The sequence below is a fragment of the Scyliorhinus canicula genome, chromosome 9 (assembly GCF_902713615.1).
Source record: "Scyliorhinus canicula chromosome 9, sScyCan1.1, whole genome shotgun sequence".
In the NCBI taxonomy this organism is placed as follows: domain Eukaryota; kingdom Metazoa; phylum Chordata; class Chondrichthyes; order Carcharhiniformes; family Scyliorhinidae; genus Scyliorhinus; species Scyliorhinus canicula.
In genome coordinates this window covers 153783683-153808835 of record NC_052154.1, presented here as the reverse complement: position 1 = coordinate 153808835, position 25153 = coordinate 153783683, and the positions used below count along the sequence as shown (strand labels likewise).

The 25153-nt window shown below is 45.5% G+C and overlaps 1 protein-coding gene across 3 annotated transcripts in view; it reads right to left on the bottom strand.

Annotated features, from left to right (window-relative positions):
• Positions 1–21378, bottom strand: part of dkk3b (dickkopf WNT signaling pathway inhibitor 3b) — a 49168-nt gene extending 27790 nt beyond the window's left edge. Inside the window, exons 1-2 of one of the 3 annotated variants that reach the window (XM_038807971.1) lie at positions 21080–21377; positions 9803–9925 (exon numbers count right to left, since the gene is read on the bottom strand). In XM_038807971.1, coding sequence (XP_038663899.1) covers positions 9803–9925; positions 21080–21280 — 324 coding nt within the window. In that variant the 5' untranslated portion in view covers positions 21281–21377. Of the gene's footprint in view, positions 1–9802; positions 9926–21079 lie in introns of all 3 variants that reach the window. The other 2 variants (XM_038807969.1, XM_038807972.1) reach the window with 2 other exon arrangements.
• Between the last annotated feature and the right edge of the window lie 3775 nt (positions 21379–25153).

Below are 25153 nucleotides of genomic sequence, written 5' to 3'. Positions count from 1 at the left end.
GCTGAATCAGGACCTTAGGGACGACCTGGCCAAACGTCGAATGGGCTTCAACAAGGCCAAGGCAGTGCTCTTTTGGAACAAATTTCAATTCGGGATATCATACCCAGCAAAACTATGGGTCACATTCAAGAATAAATAACTTTAATACATCGGAGGAGGCGAATGACTTTGTTGGGAAGAATGGTTTGGGGGAGGCCTAACGTTGAGAATGTACAGTTTTCATGTTTTTATAGCTTGAAAGTTTGGAGGTGTTATGACTGCCTGTGTTGGTTTTTTCATTGAGGTTGATGTTGGGATTGTTCAGAGTCTGGAGTTTTTCTCTTGCTGGGAGAGTGGGGGAGGGGGATTTGGCAAATCGGGATTTGGGTCTGTTCTTTCCGGATTGCACTAGTTTGGGTGGGGGAGTGGGTGGGGTTGTTTGTGTGGTTTTCCAAATGGGGCGGGGGGTCGCCATGCTAGCAGGGATGCTAGTAAGCAAAATTAGTGCGATGGAGGGGGCTGCAGCAGGTAGCCAGGAAGTTTGTGGGAGGGGGGGGGGGGGGGGGGGGGGGCTAGTCAGGTTCGACGGTGAGTTTTTTTGTTCGGGGGGGGGGGGGGGGGGGGGGGGGGGCATGTATTTTGGAGGTGGCCAGTTGGGTGGAGCGTTGTATGCTGGTGATGCAGGTGTCTTTATGGTGGGCCCGAACTCAAGGTTGCCCTGGATCTAGCGAGATCTCCTTACTAGGTTGGGTTGGGATTATAAGAGGAGGGGGGGAAGCAGTTAATCATCATCATCATCATCGATTGAGACAAAGATGTCGTGCTCCTCCAGTAGCGAGGCGACGCTCTTGCTGGTCTGAGTGCGCATGTACAGAAACGGGATGACCACAACAAAGGAAGGCCAAAGGAAGTCTTGACGGGCCTGGGTAAAATGGCTCATGATCCCGTCATCACCAGCCTTCTGGAAGAGTGCAGCTGAGGAGAGAGAACCCCTGTGAGGACGGCAACATGGAACGCGAGGGGGCTGAATGGCCCGGTTTAAAGATCCCAGGTGTTTGCTTACTTGAAGGTGGACGTTGCCTTCATGCAGGAGGCACATTTGAGCGTGAAGGATCAGATGAGGTCAAGGAAGGGGTGGGTGGAGCAGGCGTGCCACCCATGATTTGAAGTCGAGAGGGTTTGTGATCCTGTTCAATAAGAGGGTGGGCCTTTATGGTTGCCAGCATAGTGCCGGACTTGGATGGATGGTACGTGATGGTGAGTGGGGTTTTGGCAGTGTTCATGAACATTTATGCACCTAATTGTGATGAGATGGAGTTTCATTATTTGACATTATGCCACATTATGTGGATGCAAGGTTAAAAACATATCGAGACAAGTTAAATTTGGCACTCCTAGCGGACAGGAGGTTTTGTGAGAAGGTCACCTCGGCCGTAGAGCTATGTGTAGTTTAATCAGAATAGGGGAATTTCGTCCTCTACGTTTTGGGAAGCGCTGAAGCCGGTGATTAGAGGGGAGGTAATATCATACAAGGCCCACAGGAACAAGGTTGTGAGGGTGGAAAGGCAGAGGTTAGTCGATGCTATTTTGGAAGTGGATCAGCGGTACTCAGTGTCCCCGACAACAGAGCTGTTAGCGGAGAGAAAGAGATTGCGGCACTTAGGATTGGGGGGCATGTTGGTACTGTCGCCAATTTGTGGAAACCATAGATTTGCACCGGGGATAGACGTAACTTGTAGGAGCTGGAGGAGAGAGGCGGTTGAGAGGAGCGGTGATCTGTTTGTGGAAGGTATGTTTGCGGGGCTGGAGGAGGTGATGGACAAATACCAGCTCCCAAGGGGGAGGGGGGGGTGAATTTAGGGAAATGCGGGTGTGGGACATTGTTCACCAAGAGTTGCCTTTGTTCCCTCGTCTGCTGCATCATGCGTTTATGGATGCAAGAGGTGTTCAAGGGGGCCAGTGAATGTCGTGCATATGTTTTGGTCCTGCCCGAAACTGGTCAAATTCTGGGCATTGGTGTTTGAGACTTTGTCGGTGATGGTGGGGGTGAGATTGGAGCCATGCGCTTTGGTGGCAATGTTCTGGGTATCGGAGTTGCAGGAGCTGCTGGAGGGGAAGGCGGCAGATGTCGTGGCCTTCCCCTCACTGATTGCCGGTGACGAATCCTGCTTAGATGGAGGCCGGTGGTTCCACCGGGGGCTTCGGCATGTTTGGGAGATGTGGCAGAATTCTTACAAATGGGAAAAAATTGCCCTTAGGGGGTTGGAGCAGGAGTCGAGTTGGAGGCCATTCATCTCTGTTTTCAAAGATCCTTTGTCGCCAGCAATTATAAAGGGGGAGGGGAATGGGGGCTGGGTTGGAGGGGATTGGGGTTATTTTGGGGGTAAAATTAATTATTTTACAAAAGTAGAAAAATGACAAACTAATATGGCTGTGTTTTGTTTTGATTGTGGAAACTTTTGTTTGGAAGAAAATGAATTTTTAAAAACCAATTTAGCTGCTTTGGAAATATTGGCAGCAACTCGTGACACTTTAACAAGAGAAGGAGCATCACATTCCATAGCACACAATGTATTATTCTACTGCTGCATACCTTGACCTGTATACCTTGAAAGCTACGTGCAAGGTCCAGTCGCTATTAGACATAATTGAAAACAGAGGCCAATCACTACTGAATGTATCAGAAGGTCATTTAGAGGCCAGACTTACAGTGACTCATTGGTCTTAAAATCATTCCATTCTGTATGCTGTTTCATAGATTGATCACTCACTGTTAGAATAGAGGACACAGCCTCCTATATGGAAAAAATTAAGTTCGCCTTGAGGGGATCTGTACTGGGGTTCGCCGGAAGGTGGCAACCATTCATCGACTTCTCCGCGGGAGAGTGAGCGTCAGCGTGGGGGGGGATTAGAGTACAGTAGGAGGAATAAATAGGCGGGTAGTGTCGATGGGAGAGGAGCGGGCTTGTGCAGTATGATTCCATTGAAGTACTGATTCTACGTGGATGTTTGCACGTTTTTGCCTTTTTTGCTTTCTTTTTGTTGTTGTCTGTAACTGTTTACAATGCCGAAAAATATCTCAATAAAATTGTTTGTTATAAAAGTTTTTTAAAACTCTTAAGCCCTAGTGTAATTCTAGTCCAAAGTGGATGACCTCACACCTCCCCCACACTGAACTCCATCTACCCGAGTAAACCTCAGTGTCCTTTCAAAAAGGGAATTAATGGTTACGGGGATAGCATGTGAAGGTGGTTGAGGTGCAAGATCAGCAATGATCTTGTCTTTGTTGAACGTCGAGCAGGCTCGAAGGATCAAAAGACCTTGGTCAAATAACAGCAAATTGGTGTCGGGGAAAACTGCTTGAAACATAACACCATTTCCCAACAGCATCAAGACAATGAGTCACCTCGAGTATTAGGCACTGGGAAGGGTTTACTGAAGAGCTTTTGTGAAGAATTCCTTGGAACCAGACTTCAATCCGGTCTAAACTGATGGGAATGGAAGTTGCAATCCTCTGGTTGCTGCTGTAAGGCTCCATCTCAAACAGGGACTCAGTCCCCAGTCTATGAATCATCCAACTACAAATCAGAACAAGATGCTGATAGAAGACACACACTATGACAAATCTCCAAGATGACTGTTTTAGGAACAAAAAGGAAACATCATCTGGCATGTAAAAGTTACTGTGCTCACCACAAAACAGTCCTGAAAATGCACTCTGTTGTTCAGACACATTACTGGGCGAGTATCAGCTATTTGTTATCGGCAATCGTACAGCGTCCCCATGGAACCAAACTTTAAGTAGAATGTCAAGCATCCACGCTTGCTGATGACACTCAAGTTGGAGGCACAACAAGTTGTGTACAATCATTTATGGCAGTTAACTTTCCAAAAGACATTTCAGTACTCACAATATAATCTGCACTGTTTCATTTTACTGATGCGTGCCAGCGGCAAAAATCTTCCTTTGGATATTTCAGATTAAATTGCAGTTTATTTTGAACATTCCCGAGCTTGCCCAGAGTCTGTAACATGTTCAAGAACGTTCTTTGAGGGAACACTAAGTGTAGCTTCACTTGGATAGGATGGGATCAGCAAGTTACAAAGGGATGAAGGCACACAAACTGAACGGGCAAAACTACAACAATCAGCGCTCAACCTGGAGGGTTGCGAGGCCACCGGACTGAGCATAGGTTTGATTGCGTGTGAGCTCTTGGGTTTAACAAAAATGGGAAGAGACTTAATACGATCCCAAAACAGGCCCCAACAGTGGCTGGGATACCGGACTGAGACGGTGCGGAAAGAATGATTCGCTCCAGATATGACTGCATGAAAAAGAAAAAAATACGGCTTTGGTATTTTTAAAACAAAACAGGATTATGAATATATTAAAAAATGTTTTAAACTTCATACCCAAAAAGAACAGCTTATAATTGCCCCTTAAACACTACTGCTCAATTTCCCATTAAAAACAAGAAACAGAGCTCTCAATCTATCTTACTGTGGGGAGAATTGTGGACTCAGTGTCAGGCAGATCAGAATTAAAGAACAGTACAGCACAGGACCAGGCCCTTCAGTCTGTGCCAATCACGCTATCTAGACAAACCGCCTGTTTCAAAATTCTCATCCTTGTTTTCAAATCCCTCCATGGTTTTGACCCTTTCTCTGTGATCTCTTCCAAACCCCACAACCAAACACTCATATCTGTGCTCTTCAGACTTTTTTGAGCATCCTAGATTTTAATTGATCCACCATTGGCAGCAGTGCCTTCAGATGTCTGGGTCCTAAGCTCTAGAAATCCTTCCCGACACCTCTGGCTCCCTCCTGCTAGGTTTCTAACTTTGATAAAGCTTTGGGTTGTCTGAACTAATATCTCCTTGTGTACCTTTAATCTTAATTACATTAAAGCAACCCTATGATGCACCTTGGTATATTACAGTAATTTGGTATACATAGCTACAGTCTAATACTGGCAATGAGGAAAACCAAGGTAGTTTTACGGGATTTATTTGTATTGGTAAACATTAAAAATAAAAGATATAGTTTTAAATGTGTCTAATGTTTCTGTGTGGGATTTGTTTCAATTCCAACTGTGATTCTGTTGTGTTTTGAGATGACTGTGGCGTGAAGAGTAAATAAACCAGCAGTGGTTACTTAGCAACTGGGCCTTCTGAGATAGAGAAGCTTTTAAACTTTAGTTTCGTTAATTTGATTGTAGTTGGAGATAGTAGTGAGAGAGACACTGTAGCTCTCACAGCTCTGCTAGACGCAGTTTTAGACGGGCATAGCATATTCATCCTATATATATCCTGGTATTTCTACTCTGACAAGCACACGGGACTGGTAATAATCCTGAGATTATTACCTTTTTGAGGACCGATGTCTCAACTTTCTTCCTAACTCTCTATATTCTGCTTTAAAAGTAAAGTAACTGTTATTGTCACAAGTAGGCTTACATTAACACTGATGAAGTTACTGTGAAAAGCCCCTCGTAGCCACATCCGGCACCCGTTCGGGTACACTGAGGAAAAATTCAGAATGTTCAATTCGCCTAACAACACATCTTTCGGGATCTGTGGGAGGAAAGCGGAGCACCCGGAGGAAACCCGCGCAGACACTGGTATAGCGTGCAGACTCCGCACACTGACCCAAGCCGGGAATCGAACCTGGGACCCTGGCGGTGTGAAGCAACAACGCTAACCATTGTGCTACCGTGGAAGATTACAAACAATGCATCCACCATCTCTGCAGTGCTTTCTTTTATGACTCATGCGGTTGGGCAGCACGGTAACACAGTGGTTGGCACTATTGCTTTGCAGTTCCAGGGTCCCAGGTTCGATTCCCGGATTGGGTCGCTGTCTGTGCGGAGTCTACGTGGTCTTCCCGTGCCTGCGTGGGTTTCCTTCGGATGCTCCGGTTTCTTCCCACAGTCCAAAGATGTGCAGGTTAGGTGGATTTGCCATTCTAAATTGCCCTTAGTATCCAAAAATGTTGGGTGGGGTTACGGGGATAGGGTGGAGGTGGGGCCTTGGGTAGGGTGCTCTTTCCAAGGGCCGTTGCAGACTCGATGGGCCGAATGGCCTTCTTCTGCACTGTAAATTCTATGATACCCTTCTGTTCATGTGTCTATCTAAATAAGTCTTAAAGATCGCTAACGTATCTGCCTCAACCACCTCACTTGGCAGTGCATTCCAGGCCACCACCACCTTTTGTGTAAAAACAACTTCCCCCGCACATCTTCACTGAACCTTTCTCCCCTCACCTTGAACTTGTGCCCCCTTGTAATTGTCAATTCCGCCCTGGGAAAAAACCTACAGCTGTTCACCGTATCTATACCTCATACTTTTCTAAACATCTATCAGGTCGCCCCTCAGCCTCCGTCTTTCTAGGGAGAGCAATCTCAGTTTATTCAATCTCTCCTCATAGCTAATACACACCATACCAGCCAACTCCATACCAGGCAACATCCTGGTAAACCTTTTCTGTACTCACTCCAAAGCCTGCACATCTTTCTGGTAGTGTGGTGACCAGAATTGGACACATTATTCTAAATGTGGCCTAACCAACGTTCTATATAACTGTAACAAATCTTTTGAGCTTTTATACTCAATGCCCCGTCCAATGAAGGCAAGCGCCATATGCTTTCTTTACCACCATTTCTACCTGTGCTGTCACTTTTAAGGATCTGTGGACCTGCATGCCCAGATCTCTCCGTGTCTCTATGCTCCTGATAGTTTTGCCATTTATTTTATAGCTCCCATCTGAACTGGATCTATCAAAATGCATCACCTCGCATTTGTCCGGGTTAAATTCCACTTGCCATTTCTCCGCCACATTTTGTAGCCTATCTATATCCAGCCATATTCTCTGTCAAGCAACTCCTGCAATCTTAGTATCACCCGCAAACTTGCTAATGAGACCAGCTATAACTCCTCTCACCAAAGTTTCTCCAAAAGCTGCCTCTCTAAAGCTTTTCATTTTCATTTCTTTTTCATGTCTCTGCATTCCTTGGCTCCTCCCAACAATGACCTCTACCTCCCTAACCCCAAGCTGAAAAACAAATGGTCTCCGAAGGCTAAAAATCACATTAACTCCCCAGGGATTTTCCAGTCAAGCCACAGTCCATTAGTCCAGACTGAAAAACACATTCCTTTGTCAATTTCACCTTCTGGCTGCTAAAAGTGCCCAGGCCCTACAAAACGAATGTTAAAAAAAAACACAGCCACTGCAGTCAAACACACTAACCCCAGGTTTTTAACCCTTAATTTGCCAATGCTTAGAATAAAAAATATTCCTAAAGTCTTCCAGTCGTCACAGACTTGGAGCTGTGCAGGCGCAAAGTGATTTGGGTGCCCAGGTACATATTTCACTATGGAATACAAAGAGGCGGGGGGGGGGGGGGAACGATAAACCTATTGTACAGAACCTTGGCCTGACCCCATTTGGAATAGCTGTGCTCTCTTCTGGGCACCACACCTCAGGAAGGTAATATTATCATCAAAGAGAGATTCACCAGAATGATACCGGGGCCAAAGGATTGCAATGTGAGCACAAGTCACTTATATTCAGTTCAGAATGTGAGGGCATTCTGACATCAGAAGTTGTTTAAAATGATAAATTAGATTATTTAGGATAGCGGGAGAAGACAGAGATAAACTGTCGAGATCAAGGGGGTAAAACCTTTAACTCAGACCCAGGCCATTCAGCGTAGTGTCAGGAACGTTAAAGGTAGCAGAATTCTGGAGCTCTTTCCCAAAAAAAAAGGTTGTTGAGGCAGAGGGTTAATCTGAGATTTGAGGATTGACATTGATATATTTTTGTTGGGTGATGATATAAGGAATTTGGAACAAAGACAGGAAAGGGAATATAAACAGAAAATGCTGGACATGCTGCGGCACCTGCAGAGAAGGAGTTCTGATGAAAGGTCATCAAACATGAAAGGCCGCAAACATTCACTCTCTATTTACACACATGCTTCTATTTCAGGTATTTTCAGTTTTTATTTCAGACTTCCAGCATGTTTAGTATTTTGCTCTTGAATTAAGTGGGCAAATGGAGTTGAGTTACAGGTCAGCCATGATCTAATCAAGACTCAAGGGGCTGAATGGACATTCCTGTAGACGGTGCTCTGCCCGGTAACCAGCGGTAATTGGTTCTATTTTCACTGAAATGGTTCAGAGATCTAAAGAGGTTTCAGTTTAGGTTTTGGCCGTTCAGGGAGTAAAGCTCTATTTTTCCCCCGCACTGTTTTCTCCAGAAATAACCAGCGAATTCTCACCAAAAGGTCACTGTGGGAACCAACCCCCTCTCTCTCAGCAGAATAGGCTGCTGCAAGTAGAGTCTGGAATCTGCTAACTCTCTCTGCAGACAAGGAAGAGGGAGTTGAAGCTCTCCTCGAAACGCTTTGAACAAGGCATTGCTAACTGCAAAAAAGATCATTACGGGCTGTAGGTTCGACACTTTGAACCACACTCATACCGTGGCGAAAGTGCACTGAAGAACTCATCATCTGAAGCAAGGACTCTTATCATTTGACCTTAACCTTTATTATTTTAACCCCTTTCCACCCCTCTGTGTTTGTCTGTCTTGTGTATGGGGGTAGGGGGTGGGGCAGTTAAAGGGGGAAGTCAGGTTTTAGCTTGTCATTAAGCCACTGTGCTTACTGCGTATTTCATATTTATTTTAGTTATAACTAAACAGTAATTGTTTTAAACTGACAAACCTGGTGACTGTAATTATTGGACAGCCAAGGGCCAAAGATTTCAGGTATTTTTATAAGAATTATTGGTTAATTCACTTGTGTTGCGACTCCAGGATGAGTAGAGCTGGAACTGACCTCTCACTTGCCCAGGGTGTGGTAACAGGCTGTAAAGAGCTTCAGTCTGTCTCAAGGCCATGACAGATGCTGTAGAAAAGCTTTCTTTCCCCCCCCCCCCAAAAAATATTAAATCAAAACGTTTTGGGATTGACGACACAGATGACTTCTGTGTGGTCTCGAGCTAAAACCACGAATGCAAAATAGGTTTGTCAGCTTCTGTGGTCACCTCATGTGCTTTCGCGAGTTGGCCCGAGGCCAAGTTTTTACTTTATTATTGGAAGGAAACCATGGTGAGCTGAATCACATTTTCCAGACATGGGCAAACAGCAGAGGTTGGAAAGCATCTTGCACAGTCAGACAGAGGGGAAAAAAAGAGCAAAGGTTGAAAAACAAAAAACTTTGGAAGCGCTCCGGTTCCTGAATCTTTCCACTGAGATCTGGTGGATCACGTGTAGTATGAGAGCAAGAGCCGGAGTTAGTCTAGGGAGCGCAGGGTTTGAAGAATGTTTGGTAATTGTTAAATTTCACTCAAACGAGGAGCTTGGGTTTATATGGTGCATTCCATGATCCAGGATGCCCCAATAGTGGCTCGGGATAACTTCCTTGCTCTTCTTCAAAATAGCGCAATGGGTTCCTTTACATCAGTTGAGCAGGCAGACAGGACCCTTGTTTAACATCTCATCCAAAACGCGGCACTTCCGACAGTGCAGTAGTCCCCCCGCACGGCACTAGTGTTCATTTTAATGCTCCCAGCCCTGGAGTGGGACTTGAACCTGAACCTTGCAACTCAGAAGCACCAGTGCTACCAACTGAGCTACGGCTGACACAGCTCCAACTCTGTTCCGATTCTGTGCTTACGATGCTGTGCCAGAAATCACCATGACTTGAAATTACAGAAGGGAAACTGGCCTTCGAGAGTCTTACTACCAAAGCCAGCAACCTAAAGCCAAGGCTACCCCAGCAGCTCTGTACTGTCGAGCAGGTTGACATTTACAGTCAGCTTACCTTCCTGACTTCCTGCTGAGAGCGGATGGTCGGGTTTCTTGCCGCGGAACGGGTGCTGGATTTGTTGTAATTGTCGGACACTCTCTCCAGATCGCGCAACATCCTCCCTTGCTTCAGCTCCATCTGCAATTACATTTAGAAAACAAGTCCCTAACTTTAATCAAGGTTGGATAAACTCGGTTTGTTCTCACTGGAAAGACGGAGGTCGAGGGGCAATCTGACAGAAGTCTACAAGATTAATAGGGGCAAGGGCAGAATGAATAGGCAGAAGCTTTTTCCCCAGGGTGGAAGAGGCAATTACTAGGGGACATGGGTGCGAACAGCACAGTTTTGAGGAGTGTGCAAGGGAAGTTTTCTTTACACACAGAGGGCTGTGGGTGCCTGGAACTCACTGCTAGAGGAGTAAGCAGGTACGATAATGATGTTTAAGGGGCGCCTTGACAAATACATGAATACGATAGGAAAGAAGGATACGGACCCCAGAAGTGTAGCAGGTTTTAGGTTAGATGGGCAGCATGGTCAGCGCAGGCTTGGAGGGCCAAAGGGCCTGTTCCTGTGCTGTACTTTGTTCTTTGACAGGTCTGCAGACTTGGCTTGTAATCCCTCGAGTTTAAACGGCCGAGGGATGGTGCTGCTTCGCGTATCTAGAGTGCCTTTCCACGTTGAATGGCACTACAGATACAAAAGCTGTTTACAACTACAACTTGCAATTATATCACACCTTAGCATCCCAAAACAACTCACCACCAAGCTACATCAAGGGATGAGGACAATTGGCCAAATGTTAGATCAAAGAACTAGGTTTCAAGGAGTGTCTTAAAGGGACAGAGAGAGAGGTAGAGGGGAGAGAGGTTTAGGGGTGGAGCTCAGACAGTTGGAGGGAGAGCTGTCAATGGAGAGGTGCTGAAAATCAGGAATGCTTAAGAGGCCAGCATTGGGCGAGGGCAGACATCTTGAAGAACTGTTGGACATAACTGTTGGTGGCACTTCACAGTGCCAGGGATCCAAGTTTAATTCCGGCCTTGGGTAACCGTCTGTGTAGAGTTTGCACTTCTCCCTGTGTCTGCGTGGGTTTCCTCCGGATGCTCTGGTTTCCTTCCATCGTCCAAAGGTGTGCAGGTTGGGTGAATTGGCTATGATCAATGCGCAGGGTTACATGGATAGGGGCAAGGGGGTGGGCCGAGGTAGAGAGCTCTTTCAGAGGGTCAGTGCACCCTCGATAGGCCGAATGGCCTTCTTCTGCACTGTAGAGAATTTACGGATAACCTGTACAAAAATTAAAAGCTTTCAATAATACTTACGCCAAATTAGAAAGAGTCAGACAGACTCTAAACCATTTTGCTCTCCATAGATGCTGTCAGATCTGCTGAGGCTTTCCAGCATTTTCTGTTTCTTTTTCATCTAAACTTTATATTCCCTTAAAATTCGAAGATTAAGCGTAATCTGAATAAGGTTTTGAAAACAATTGAGAGTGGATAGAGAAACTATTTCTTCTGGTGGGAGAGGCCAAAACAATTTAAAAATTAGAGCCAAGTCAGACAGGGCCGCTCCACCGACGGCTCGTTTTGTGGGGCCATGACAATTTTCAAGCTTCAAAAAATTGGGTCATTTTGGAAAAGGCACTGCTGGAGCTAAAAGAGCAGGTCCAAGGCTGGGAATTGTGCAATGATTAAACCCATCCTCTGACCCCCACAACCCAAACTCCCCACAAAGCCCGTCTACCAGCTACAAGGCACATGTTAGGAGTGTAATGGAATACTCTCCACTTGCCTGGGCGAATTGAGCTCCAACAACACTCCTGATGCTCAACACCAACCGAGGCAACGCGGCCTATTTGATTGGCCCCTCATCCACCACCGTAAACATTCACTCCCTCCACCACCGGTGCACTGTGGCAGCAGTGTGTACCATCTACAAGGTGCACCAAGGCTCCATCGATAAAATCTCTGTTATCTCCCCAAAAACTCAAGTCAAATGAGTTATATACTTTAACAATCCGTGCTGGCTTTTGTGCATTAAGTTATGTTAATTCTGTCCTGGATTATCGTTTCCAAGACTTTTTGCACCACCCTGGTTAAACTGACTGGCCTCATCCATACACCCTGTATTTCATAGAATTTACAGTGCAGAAGGAGGCCATTCAGCCCATCGGGTCTGCACTGGCTCTTGGAAAGAGCACCCTACCCAACCCCACACCTCCACCCTATCCCCATAACCCAGTAACCCCACCCAACACTAAAGGCAATTTTGGACACTAAGGACAATTGATCATGGCCAATCCACCTAACCTGCACATCTTTGGACTGTGGGAGGAAACCGGAGCACCCGGAGGAAACGCACGGACACACGGGGAGAACTGTACTGAGCGCGGGTGTGATATTTGTAATGCTCCCTTTATCTAAGGATTGTAAGATTATCGGCAGAGCCTCCAAAAGGTAGACCCGCACTCTCAGAACCCCAGTGCCAACCAGATCGTGAACATGCCCCACCCCCCAGCAACCCCAAAATCGCAACCAGCACCCTGGATCCTGCCAGACGGATCCATTTACTTTTCACAAGGTCAGACTTCTCCCATCAGATCCCAGAACCATCCGGAAACGGCCACCGACCGAGGAAGCAAGGGAATGCTCCGGGCTGCAGGCGAGACTAAAACACTGTTTCAAGATTCCTCTCCCCAGCAAACGTCCAAGCTATCGAAAACAAGCTGGACGAACTTAACACTAGACTTGCCTCTCGGAGGGAAGGAAGAAACTGCTGTGTGCTCTGTTTCAGAGACATGGCTCATCCCTGCCTCACCGGACTGTGCCATACAGCCTGACAGCTTCTAAATAAATCAGGTGGACCACAGTGTGTCATCGGGCAAAGCGAAGGGTGAAGGGGTTTGCCTCCTCATCAACACCTCCTGGTGCTCGGATATGGCGACCCTGGCGACCTACTGCTCCCCGGGCCTGGAATACCTTCCACGGGAGTTCACGTCAATCGTTATCACAGCGGTCTGCACCCTATCCCAGCCACAAGTCAAGAAAGTGCTCAATGAATTGTACACCGCTATAAGTAACAGTGAAACAGAACATCCAGAGGCCTTGTTCATCGTGGCCGCATCTTCAACCAGGCCAACTTCAAGAGTGCACTGCCAAAATTCCACCAACACATCTCCTGTCCCATCACGGGCGACAACACTCTCGACCACTGCTACATCAACACACACCTACACACACACCAGGGGCGCTGATCCATCCCCCCATACTTCGGGAAAAAATTGGACCATAAGAAGGTGCTCCTTCTCCCGGCATACAAGCAAAAACTTGAGCAGGAGAATCCGGTTAAGACGGTCGTGCAGTGCTGGTCCGAGGCAACAGAAGTGCTCCTACATGATGGCTTGGGGTCAGTGGACTGGTCCATATTCAAGAACTCAGCGACCAACCTAGACGAGTATGCCACCACCGTCACAGACTTTACCAGCAAGTGTGTAGAAGACTGCATGCCAAAGAAGGTAGTAAATACGTTCCTCAACCGGAAAGCATGATGTAATCGGGAGCTTCACTCCCGACTGAAGGCCAGTCTGAGGCATTCGATACCAGCGACCCTGACCTACACAGGAAATCCAGGTACAACCTCTGCAAAGTCATCAGGGATGCCAAAAGACAATACCAGACTAAGCTGGAGTCATAGACTAACATCATGGACTCTCGTCGGTTGTGGCAAGGCTCAGACAATATAATGGGCTGCAAAGCAAAGCCGAGTAGAATCTCTGGCAGCAGCGCAGCCCTCCCCGATCAACTCAATGCATTCGACACTCGATTCGAGGAAGAAACATCAAACCGCTGTTGACTGCCCCAGCAATCTTGGACACATCCATACCTACCATCACTACTTCCAAAGTCAGATCGGCCTTCTTGAAAGTAAACCTTCGAAAAGCGATGGGTTCTGATGTGGTCCCTGGTCATGCACTCAGATCCTGTGCGGACCAACTGGCGGGTGTGTTCGCAGACATCTTCAACCTCTCCCTATTCTATTCCGAGGTTCCCACATTCTTCAAGGCCACCATCATACCAGTGCCAAAGAAGAACCAAGCAACATGCCTCAATGACTACCGTCTGGTGGCCTTGACATCTATCATTGTGAAAAGCTTCGAGAGGTTGGTTATGAGACAAAATCAACTCCGTGCTCCCAGAATGCCTTCATCCACTGCAATTTGCATACCGCCACAACTTTCCATACCGGATGTGATCTTCCTGCCTATACACTCATCCCTGAAGCATCTCGACAACAAGGGCTCCTACAATCTATTCCTCAATTCCAGCAAAACTAAAGAGCTGGTCATTGACTTCAGGAAGCAAAGTACTGTACACACCCCTGTCAGCATCAAGGGGCGGAGGTGGAGATGGTTAGCAGTTTCAAATTCCTAGGAGTGCACATCACCAATAATCTGTCCTGGTCCACCCACGTCGACGCTACCACCAAGAAAGCACAACAGCGTCTATACTTCCTCAGGAAACTAAGGAAATTCTGCATGTCCACACTGACTCTTCCCAACTTTTACAGGTGCACCATAGAAAACATCCTATCTGGCAGCATCACAGCCTGGTATGGCAACTGCTTAAAACTTCAGACGGTCGAGAACACAGCCCAGTCCATTACGCAAACCCGCCTCCTCCAGACCTCCGCTGCCTTGGGAAAGCAGGCAGCATAATCAAAGACCCCTCCCACCCGGTTTATTCACTTTTCCAACTTCTTCCATCGGGTAGGAGAGAAGAAAGTCTAAGAACTCAAACAGATTCAAAAACAACTTCTTCCCCGCTGTTCCCAGACTCCTGAATGACTCTCTTATGGACTAATCTGATCTCTTCACACATCTTCTCTTCTGAGTAGTACAACACTCACCTGATGCCTATGCCTATGTATTTACATTGTGTATTTCTGTATGTTCTATGTTTTTCATGTATGGAATGATCTGTCTGGGCTATACGAAGAACAATACTTTTCACTGTACCTCATGGTACACGTGATGATAAAACAAATCCAAATCCACAAGTTTCACCGTTAGTATCCCGAGATGCATTCCACCCAGTCCTGGTGACTTTGAACTTTAGGCACAGCGAGCCTATCCAATGCCTCCTTTCTTTAGCAATTCTTACCAATGCAGTGTCTCAACTGCTTCCTCTTTCAATAGGTTTGACATGTTTAGAATTTAACCTGTCTCATCCATTCAAGGCCGTCATCCAGTGGCACACAACAACATTGTACACAGGAGATCTATAGAGAAGCGCAAAGTCCCCAGATGTAACAAGCAAAATGCAGTTACTGAACAATAAAGGGCGGGGAGGATAAATAGGGTTTAGGGACAGAGAAGAATTATGAGCTACACAGTACACACAGTATTTACAGCACAGAGACAGGACATTAGGTCCATCTGGTCCATGCTGTTGTAAAAACCCACATGATCCTCCTATAACCACACTTCATCTCATGTTATCAACACATCCTTCTATTGTGGGAGCTTGCTGTGCACAAACTGGTTTCTGGGCTTCCTACATTGCAACAGTGATTATACTTCAACAGTACTTCTGAGATTATGAAAGGTTCTATAGAAATGCAATTGCTCCCTCATTTTAGTCCAAGTATATTCTCTACGTGGAGGGGCTTGACTAACTTTGCAAGGTGAATCAAGTTTACATTTCACTCCGATCCCTGTGGTGCCAAATTTATTTCAGGATATTCTGGCTGGCTGCCTGGAGTTTCAGGAAGTTCTCTGTTGAAAAGACGTCTCTTTGTTCATACTAACATTCTTGACCGACGCGAATGGAGTTAACTTTTTCCACCTCAGTTGGATTATGCATTCTGCATTTTATAGCTCATTCTTACCAAGGTGAAATACTGACTACATCTGTTGCACAGTATTTGACAGGACAGAAACAGGCCATTCAGCCCAACTGGCCTATGTTGGTTTTTATGCTTCTACAACCTTACTTCAGCCCACAGTAAAACATATACCTATATTCCCATTCTCCCTAATGTGTTTAACCATCTTCCCTTTAAATGCGTCTATGCTTGCTATTCAGCTCAACTACTTCCTGTGGTAGCGAGTTCCACATTCTAACAACTCTGGGGCAAAGGCGTTTCTCTTAAATTCACGATTAGATTAGTATTCGCTGAAATTAACAGTCACCCAATTCTGGTCTCCCAGATAGTATTAGCAAAGATGTCTCGACCTAACTTTAAAGACCTCTCACTGAGTCATCCATCGAGCCTTCTCTCTTCTAGAGGAAAGATTTCTATCTTGTTCAATCTTTTAAAATTCATTCATGGGATGTCGGAGTCGTGGGCTACGCCAGCATTTATTGCCCATCACTAGTTGCCCTCGAGAAGGTGGTGGTGAGCTGCCTTCTAGAACCGCTGCAGTCCATGTGGTGTAGGTATACCCACCATGCTGTCAGGGAGAGAATTCTAGGACTTTGACCCAGCAACAGTGATATAGTTCCAAGTCAGGATGGTGAGTGGCTTGGAGACGAACTTCCAACTGGTGGTATTCCCATGTGTTTGCTGCCCTTGTCCTTCTAGACCAGTGTTTTTCAAACTTTTTTGCCTGGGTTTTACCAACCGGCCATCCTTCACAGCCCACACCAGCCGACTTTCGCGGCCCACCATTTTCATTTACCTTTAATGAGACAGGTGAGCCTGCTTGGTCCTCACAATCTCACCTACTTTGTTATTCAATGTGACATTTCTGATGATGACTTCAGCTGAGGAATTAAGATCTCACTGCATCCGTTGGAAGGTGCTATCCTGAGTGAGTTCCTGCAGTGCATCTTGTAGACGGTACACACTGCTGACCACGCATGTCAGTGGTGATGTCGGTGGATGGAGCCCTAATCAAGCAGGATGCTTTGTCCTGGATGGTCAAGCTTCTTAGTCGTGGAGTATTTACAGCATGGAAAGAGACCCTTCGGCCCATTGTCTCGTTGCCGACCATCAAGCACCATCTATTCCCCAATCCCATTTTCCTGCACTTGGCCCATAGCCTTGTATGCTATGGTATTTCAAGGGTTCATCTAAATACTTCTGAAATGTTGTGAGGGTTCCTGCCTCTACCACTCTTTCAGGCAGTGAGTCCTAGGTTCCATCCACCCTCAGATTGGAAAGGTCTGTCCTCACATTCCCCCCTAAACCTCCTTTGTTGGAGCTGCATTCATCCAGACAAGTGGGGAGTATTCCATCACACTCCTGACTTGTGCCTTGGATCTGGAGGACAGACTGAGGGCAGCCAGGAGGCGAGTTATTTGCTGCAGGATTCCTAACCTCTGAACGGCTCTCGAGGCCACAGTATTTGTATGGCTTGTCCAGTTCAGTTTCTGGTCAATGATAACTGCCAGGATGCTGCCCAACAGAGGGCTTTCCCCCTTGATTTCCACTGACCCCAATTTTTCTTGGGCGCCTTGATGCCACACTCAGTCAAATGCTGCCTCGATGTCCAGGGCAGTCCCTTTTACCTCTGGTGCTCAGCTCGTTTGTTTAGCTCAGTCGGCTACACAGCTGATTTGTAATGCAGAACAAGGCCAGCAGCGCGGGTTCAATTCCCGTACCAGCTTACCCGAATAGGCGCCGGAATGTGGCGACTAGGGGCTTTTCACAGTAACTTCATACTTGTGACAATAAAAGATTATTATTATGTTTGAACAAAGGCTGCCCTTTTCCCAATACCTCTCAAATTTTGTGTCACCCTTAAAAGTTTTTGTGTATCTTCACCTGCTCGAGACATGCACTTTGCTTTGATTTAATGGCCTCATTAATCTTAGTGAATTGTGCACAAGAGCCTCCAGATTCTCCTGTTCCTCTGCAGCATTTAGACATGGATTTCTCATGGAGTGTATGGCTCTATTATATTGTAACAGTGGGCTGCCTGAGGGCAAGCACTCTGCTCCTTCTTTATGCCTCCAGGTCTTGCACTTCAGTTGCTTGTTAAAAACCTCCCAGTTTCAACTTCAATGAGCAACATGAAGGGGAAAAAGGATATATGAGGTGATGTCGCCTCCCTCACATGTTCTTAAAGGAAACACAAGTCTCCTTCCTAATGGATCCCACACGAGTAAGCAGCCGTTGTCCCTCGAGGGTCCAATTCCTGCAACACTGCTCTGAGAATTTGCTGGTTCCACCCTTATCTGTGATTCGTAGCACCTGAGCTTGGGACCCTTATCTTGGCCTGGGGAGACACACAGGCGGACAGGGATGACCCCCACCCCCCACCCAGAAGGATCAAATGACCCTGCTAACCTGCATTTGTTCCACCAAACACACCATCTCACACCGATCTATGCTTCTCTAATGCAAAGTCAGCCCGGTGAGACAGTGAGTGGAATCTATAAATGAATTACTTCCTGATTTGAGCCTCCCATTAGACTCATGGTCAGGATTGACAGCTATAGCTCACCGCAGCCAGGCAAACCTGCCATTATTTAAAAACGCCAACTTTCTTATCTACACTTTGTAAACGCAGCACTTCATTCAACTCAATATACAAATTTAAATTTTACTATTTGATTCAGAAACAAGTAATCACATCAATCTAGAATTCTAGTACTCTCTTAAGTAAATGTCATGCTCAACCATGACCCTGGATGTTGGTTATTTTAATGACTTGTGCTCTCACCATGAAGTTTCTCCTTAGACATTCCTTATTCCAAGTTCAGAAACATCTAGGAGTTGTTAAGTTAAAGGCTAGTTTTTTTAAAAAGTCAACATTTAAAAAGAACAGCTTTTTGGAAACATTTGTAAAAGATCATGGCTACTGAAATTCCTGTTCCACTAACCTCCTCTAGCCCTACAACCCTCCAATATCTCTGTGCTTTTCCAAGTCAGGTTTCCCACGCACCATGATTGCCATCAATCCACTACTGTCGGCTGTGCCTTCCATTGCCCCCAAGTACTGGAACTTCCATGCTAAACCTCCCTTCAGGTTGGTGGTTATCACCTATTAAGGAATCCATTGCCTAACATCTCCTAAGGTAAATGTCAGTCTAGAATTCAGGTGGTCAAGTTTCTAGAATGCTGAACCCTAGCATCTTGAGAATTTGGATCAATTTAAACAACTTGCATTTATATAGCGCCTTTAATGTATAAAATGTTCCTAGCTGTATTGAGGAATAAAACTTGCCGCAGCGCCACATTAGTGAGATGCAAGGCCAGGTCATGGAGCCGTAGAAATCTACACCACAGAAAAGCCCTTTGGCCCATCACTTCTGCAATCTACGTCGGTCAAAAGCAACCACGTAACTTATTTTTTTATTCGTTCGTGGGACCTGGGCGTCACAGGCTGAGCCAGCATTTATTGCCCATCCCTTAGTGCCCTTGAGGAGGCAATTAAGAGTCAACCGCATTGTTGTTTAATCTGGAGTCACATGTAGGTCAAGGCTTCATGGTCATCATTAAACTTTTAATTCCAGGTTTTTATTTAATTAATTTTTCACCATCTACAGTAGGATTCGAATCCAGGTCCGCCAAGCATTACCCTGGGTTTCTGGTTTACTAGTCCAGTGACAATTCCCCTACGCCACTGCCTCTCCCTTGACCCATGTATGCATTGGGATCGCAAGTGCACATCTAAATACTTTGTAAATATTATGAGAGTCTCTGTCTCCACCACCCTTTCAGGCAGAGAGTTCCAGACTCCCAACACCCTCTGGGGGAAATGTTTTTCCTTACGTTCCCTCTACAATTCCTACCCCTTACCTTAAATCCATGTCCTCTGATCATTGATCTCTCCACCAAGGGGAAAGTTTCTTCCTGTCTATTCTATGCCCCTGCTAATTTTATACATTCTAATCATATTCCCCCTCAGTCTCCTCTGCTCCAAGGAAAACAATCCTAGTATATTCAATTTCTCTTTATAGAGAAAACTCTCTAGCCCAGGCAACATCCTGGTAAATCTCCTCTGCACCTTTTCAAGTGCTATCACATCCCTGTGATCAAATATTTGGTCACCGAGGTAGCTTTTAAGCAGCATCTTAAAAAGGAGGCAAATTCAGAGAGAGAGAATTCCAGAAGTTAGGGCCCCTAACGGTGGAGTGATGTAAACCGGAATGCTCCAAAGACCAAAATTACAGGAGCATGGTCTCAGAAGGTTGTAGGAGATGACAGAGATAGGGAGGGAGGAAGATCATGGAGGGTTTTCTGCAGGAGGAAGATCATTTTAAATTTGAGGTGGTAGTGAACCAGGAGCCACTGTAAATCAGCGAGGTTGTTCAGAATCATAAAAGTCACTCTTCTTTTACTGCACTTCCCAAGAATAAAAAAAACAATCTTGTTCATTCAAAATCCCAATGCTGCAACTCCCCTCATTAAAGCATCTAACTGCCTTCTTTAGTGAGTCCAACGGATTCCATGAATAATCAACCCTGTTTAAAAGGAAGACATTTTGGAGGATTTTAAACGATTCAGGACAATACCAGGTGGAGAGATACAGATCCAGAAAAAGTGGGGGGGGGGGGGGGGGGGGAGCAGAATTCCTCTGGCGAATAAACCCAACTATTTTCTAAGACTCTGCACTAATTCCTCTTCTCTTCTACAATGCATCAACATAAAAAGGAAGAGTTATTTAGGAGGAAACCAAAACTATGAAAATGTTATTAAGCAGAGTGCCGATTTCCCCACAATAACCTGCAATGGCGCTGTGGTTAGCACCGCTGCCTCACTGCTCCAGGGACCAAGGCTCAATTCCCAACATGGGTCAGTGTGTGTGTGTGTGTGTAGTTTGAACGTTCTCCCCGTGTCTGCGTGAATTTCCTCTGGGTGCTCCGGATTCCTTACACAGTCCAAAGATGTGCCGGTTAGGTGGATTGGCCATGCTAAATTGTCCCTTGGTGTCCAGGGATTTCCAGGTTAGGTTACTGGGATAGACCTTGGTGGGCAGGTGAGTGGTCCTAGGTAGACTGTTTGGACAGTTGGTGCAGACTCGATGGACCGAATGGCCTCCTCCTGCACTGTAGGGATATGAGACTAGCCCTGTATGAACGATTTCTAATTAAAGAGGTGTTTTAATAATTAAAATCTGGGATGCAATTGCAAATTCATCAACTTCCCCAAATAGGTAAAGGATTGAAGTTTGCAACTTACAATATCTTATGAGCATCTCAGTACAGGGAAGGATGACTTACTGATCTGGCGGCTGTAATATAATATAATGTAGACATTGCAAGTAGAGATTCTGCAACACAACATGCAATTAATGTATTGGTAAACGGTGCATTTCGAGAGCTGCATCGAGGAAATGAAGCAATTCACCTCCCGAGCTGCTCCTTGCAGCTTTAGTTGCGTGTCCTCCATCAGCTCTTCCACCTCCTGAAACATCTCCCTGAGGCTCGCTTGGTCTAAGTTCTCTGCAGCATCTCCGCGGGACAGCTCCCTGAACGAAGCCGCATTGCAACGGGCGGAAGCGGCCAGGGCCAGCAGCACCAACACGGGGTGAAGGATGCAGCTTTGCATGGTTTATAATGCAGCCGCTCTCCTCTCCGCTGCTGCAACCTCTGCACCGGCTCCACTCGCAGATCCCCGGGAGGCACGCGTTTCCGGGATCGGCCTGGACCCTCCCCGGCCCCGCCAATCGGGGGCTCCGCCAGCTCGTGCCAGAACCTGCCGCCCTACCTAAATATCCGCAAAGTGCAGGGCGAACTTGCAGTAAAATATTGCCAATTTTCAGTAACGTGCAATGAATTTGCAGTAATCTGTCAGGGGTTTGCAGTAACATGCAGAGAGTTTGCAATAACATATACCGAATTGCAATAATAGGTCGGAAATTTGCAGTAACATGTAAGGAGTTTGTAGGACTAGGAAGTTTGGAGTCATGGGGGTTTGCAATAACATGTTCAGTAATATGCAGAGATTGTGCAATAATAAGCGGGGACATTGCAGTGTATAGATAGAGCAGCAATAGATAGTCAAGTTGCATTAAGGTGCGTAAGGTAAAGTTACCATAGTCCCAGATGACCATGGGGTGCTTTCCCCTTTGAGGGGGCGAGCTGACTGGTGGTGATTTAACTTGAGGATCTCCACACCTCAGGGGAAGGGGAAGGTTGAGAAGGCCTTCATGAATAACCTGAAGGGTTGGTGAGGGTAAGATGCACCCAGTTTCCAGTAACGTGGAGTAAAGTTGCTGTAACAGGCAATGAGTTTGCAGTAATCTAGTTAGTTTGAATAGGTGCTGAGTAAAGTCAGTGTGATAAGTGGTGAGTTTGAAGTAATTTGTAAGTGTGTTTGCAGTAATAGGTAGTGAGTTTGCAATAATATGTAGAATGTTGAATAGGTAGTGAGTTTGCACTACTCAGTAGTGAATTTGCACAACTCAGTAGTGAGTTTGCAGTAATCTGTTGTGAGTTTGCAATAATAATGTAAGATGTTGAATAGGTAGTGAGTTTGCACTAATCAGCAGTTAGTTTGCAGTAATCTGTAGTAAAGTCGCAGTAATCTAGTGAGTTTGTCGTAATCTAGTGATTTCGCTATAATCTATAGTAAATTTGACGTCATTTGTAATAAGGTTTCAATAATCGGGAGTTTGCAGTAATTTAGTGAGTTTGCAACTTTGAGGTTGCAGTAATACATCGTGAGTTTGCAACAATCTTCGGTGAGGTTGCAGTAATAGGTAGTGAGCGCACAAACAGGTGGTGAGGTTGCAGTAACCTATAATGAGTTTGCAGTAATAGGCAGTGAGACGGCAGCTGCCTGTAGTGAGTTTGCAGAAATCTGTAGTGAGTTTGCAGTAATCTAGTGAGTTTGCAGAAATCTAGTGAGTTTGCAGTAATCTAGTGAGTTTGCAGCAATCTAGTGAGTTTACAGAAATCTGTAGTGAGTTTGCAGAAATCTGTAGTGCGTTTGCAGAAATTAGTGAATTTGCAGAACTCTAGTGAGTGCAGTAATCTGTGGAGAGTTTGCTGTAATCTAGTGAGTTTACAGCAATCTAGTGAGTTTACAAAAATCTGTAGTGAGTTTGCAGCAATCTGTCGTGAGTTTATAGAAATCTGTAGTGAGTTTGCAGCAATCTGTAGTGAGTTTGCAGTAATCTATCGTGAGTTGGCAGTAATCTATAGTGGGTTTGCAGTAATCTATACAGTAGTGAGTTTGCAGAAATCTGTAGTGAGTTTGCAGTAATCTATCGTGAGTTGGCAGTAATCTATAGTGGGTTTGCAGTAATCTATACAGTAGTGAGTTTGCAGAAATCTAGTGAGTTTGCAGTAATCTAGTGAGATTGCAGAAATCTAGTGAGTGCAGAAATTTGTACTGAGTTTGCAGAAATCTAGTGAGTTTGCAGCAATCTAGTGAGTTTGCAGTAATCTATAATGAGTTTGCAGAAATCTGTAACGAGGATGCAGAAATCTAGTGAGTTTGCAGTAATCTAGTGAGATTGCAGAAATCTGTAGTGAGTGCAGAAATTTGTAGTGAATTTGCAGAAATCTAGTGAGTTTGCAGCAATCTGTAGTGAGTTTGCAGCAATCTGTAGTGAGTTTGCAGTAATCTGTAGGGAGTTTGCAGTAATCTACAGTGAGTTTGCAGCAATCTGTAGTGAGTTTGCAGTAATCTGTAGGGAGTTTGCAGTCATCTGTAGTGAGTTTGCAGCAATCTATAGTGAGTTTGCAGCAATCTGTAGTGAGTTTGCAGTAATCTATAGTGAGTTTGCAGAAATCTGTAGTGAGGTTGCAAATATCTAGTGAGGATGCAGAAATCTGTAGTGAGTGCAGAAATGTGTAGTGAGCTTGCAGAAATCTAGTGAGTTTGCAACAATCTAGTGAGTTTGCAACAATCTAGTGAGTTTGCAGTAATCTAGTGAGTTTACAGAAATCTGGAGTGAGTTTGCAGTAATTGGTAATGAGTTTTCAGGAATCTGTAGTGAGGTTGCAGAAATCTAGTGAGTCTGCTGTAATCTAGTGAGTTTTTTTTTCAACGCATTTTATTCAAACATGTATCAAAGTAGTTACAGCAAATAAACACCCCGGGAAACATTCTTCCCAACAATCAACTTTACGGTTTGTGCAGATTTTCCTCCTTTTTCACCCCCCCCCCCCCCTCCCCATCACCCTTCCCCCGCGACGAACAGCTCCTCAAACACGGTCACCAACATCCCCCACCTTTTCTCAAACTCCGCTGCTGAGCCCCTTAACTCATACTTGATCTTCTCTAACCGCAGGAAGTCGTACAGGTCACCCAACCAAGCAGCTACCCCCCGGTGGCGATGCCAACCGCCACTCCAGCAAAATTTGTCACCTCAGAGAGGCGATGGCTATGACATCGGCCTTCCTCCTCTCCATGAGCTCCGGCTTCTCTGAAACCCCAAATATCACCACCAAAGGGTCCGGGTCCACTCCCTCCTCCACTATCCTGGCTAAGACCGCAAACACTCCCGCCCAGAATCTTTCCAATTTTTCACAACCCCAAAACAAAAATCTGTAGTGAGTGCAGAAATTTGTAGTGAGTTTATAGTAATCTGTCGTCAGTTTGCATAATCTGTAGTGAGTCTGCAGAATCTAGTGAATTTGCCCTAATCTGTCGTGCGTGCAGTAATAGGTAGTGAGGTTGTATTAATAAATAGGAAGTTTGTAGTAATCTCTAGGGAGTTTGCAGTAATACATGATGAGTTTGCAGTAATAAATAGGGAGATTTAATAATAACTAGTGAGGTTGCAGTAATCATGTCGGGAATCTGCAGTAATAGGTAGTGAGTTTATGGCATTCTATGGGGAGTTTTCATTAATAGGCAGTGAATTTGCCATAATAGGTAGGATTTTTGAACAACAAACTGACATTTCCGAACAGCAGTTTGAATTTGGCGCCGCCATAGGATTGTTAAACATGCAGTAGCCAAGCCGAGTATGCAGCTATTTCCATTAAAGTATTCTCACAGGCAGCAAATAAAAAAACTGAAATCCTTCATTTTCCATTTAATATTTCAGATAGCAAAATGCATGATTATGATTGGATAACTATGGAACTAAATTAATGATAAAAACAATCATTTTTTGTGTTTATATGTGGGATTTTTTAAAGTAATTTTCAACTTTTTGGCATTTTAACATTTTACAAAACAAAAACATTACACTTCCAAACACAATAAACCCTGCATCAACACTCCCCCCCCCCCCCCCCCCCCCCCCCCCGCCCCGACACCCGCACCCTCCACCTCCCCCAAACAGTTGATGGTAACTGCTCTCCAAAATGCAAAATCAACAAACCCTTCTCTTGTGCAACCCATCATTTGTCCCCATTAGGGCAAATTTCACCTTCTAAAGATACAAGAACTCCATTAGATCCCCCAGCCACACCGAGGCACAGGGTGGAGAAGCTGACCTCCACCCCTACAGAACCCGCCTGC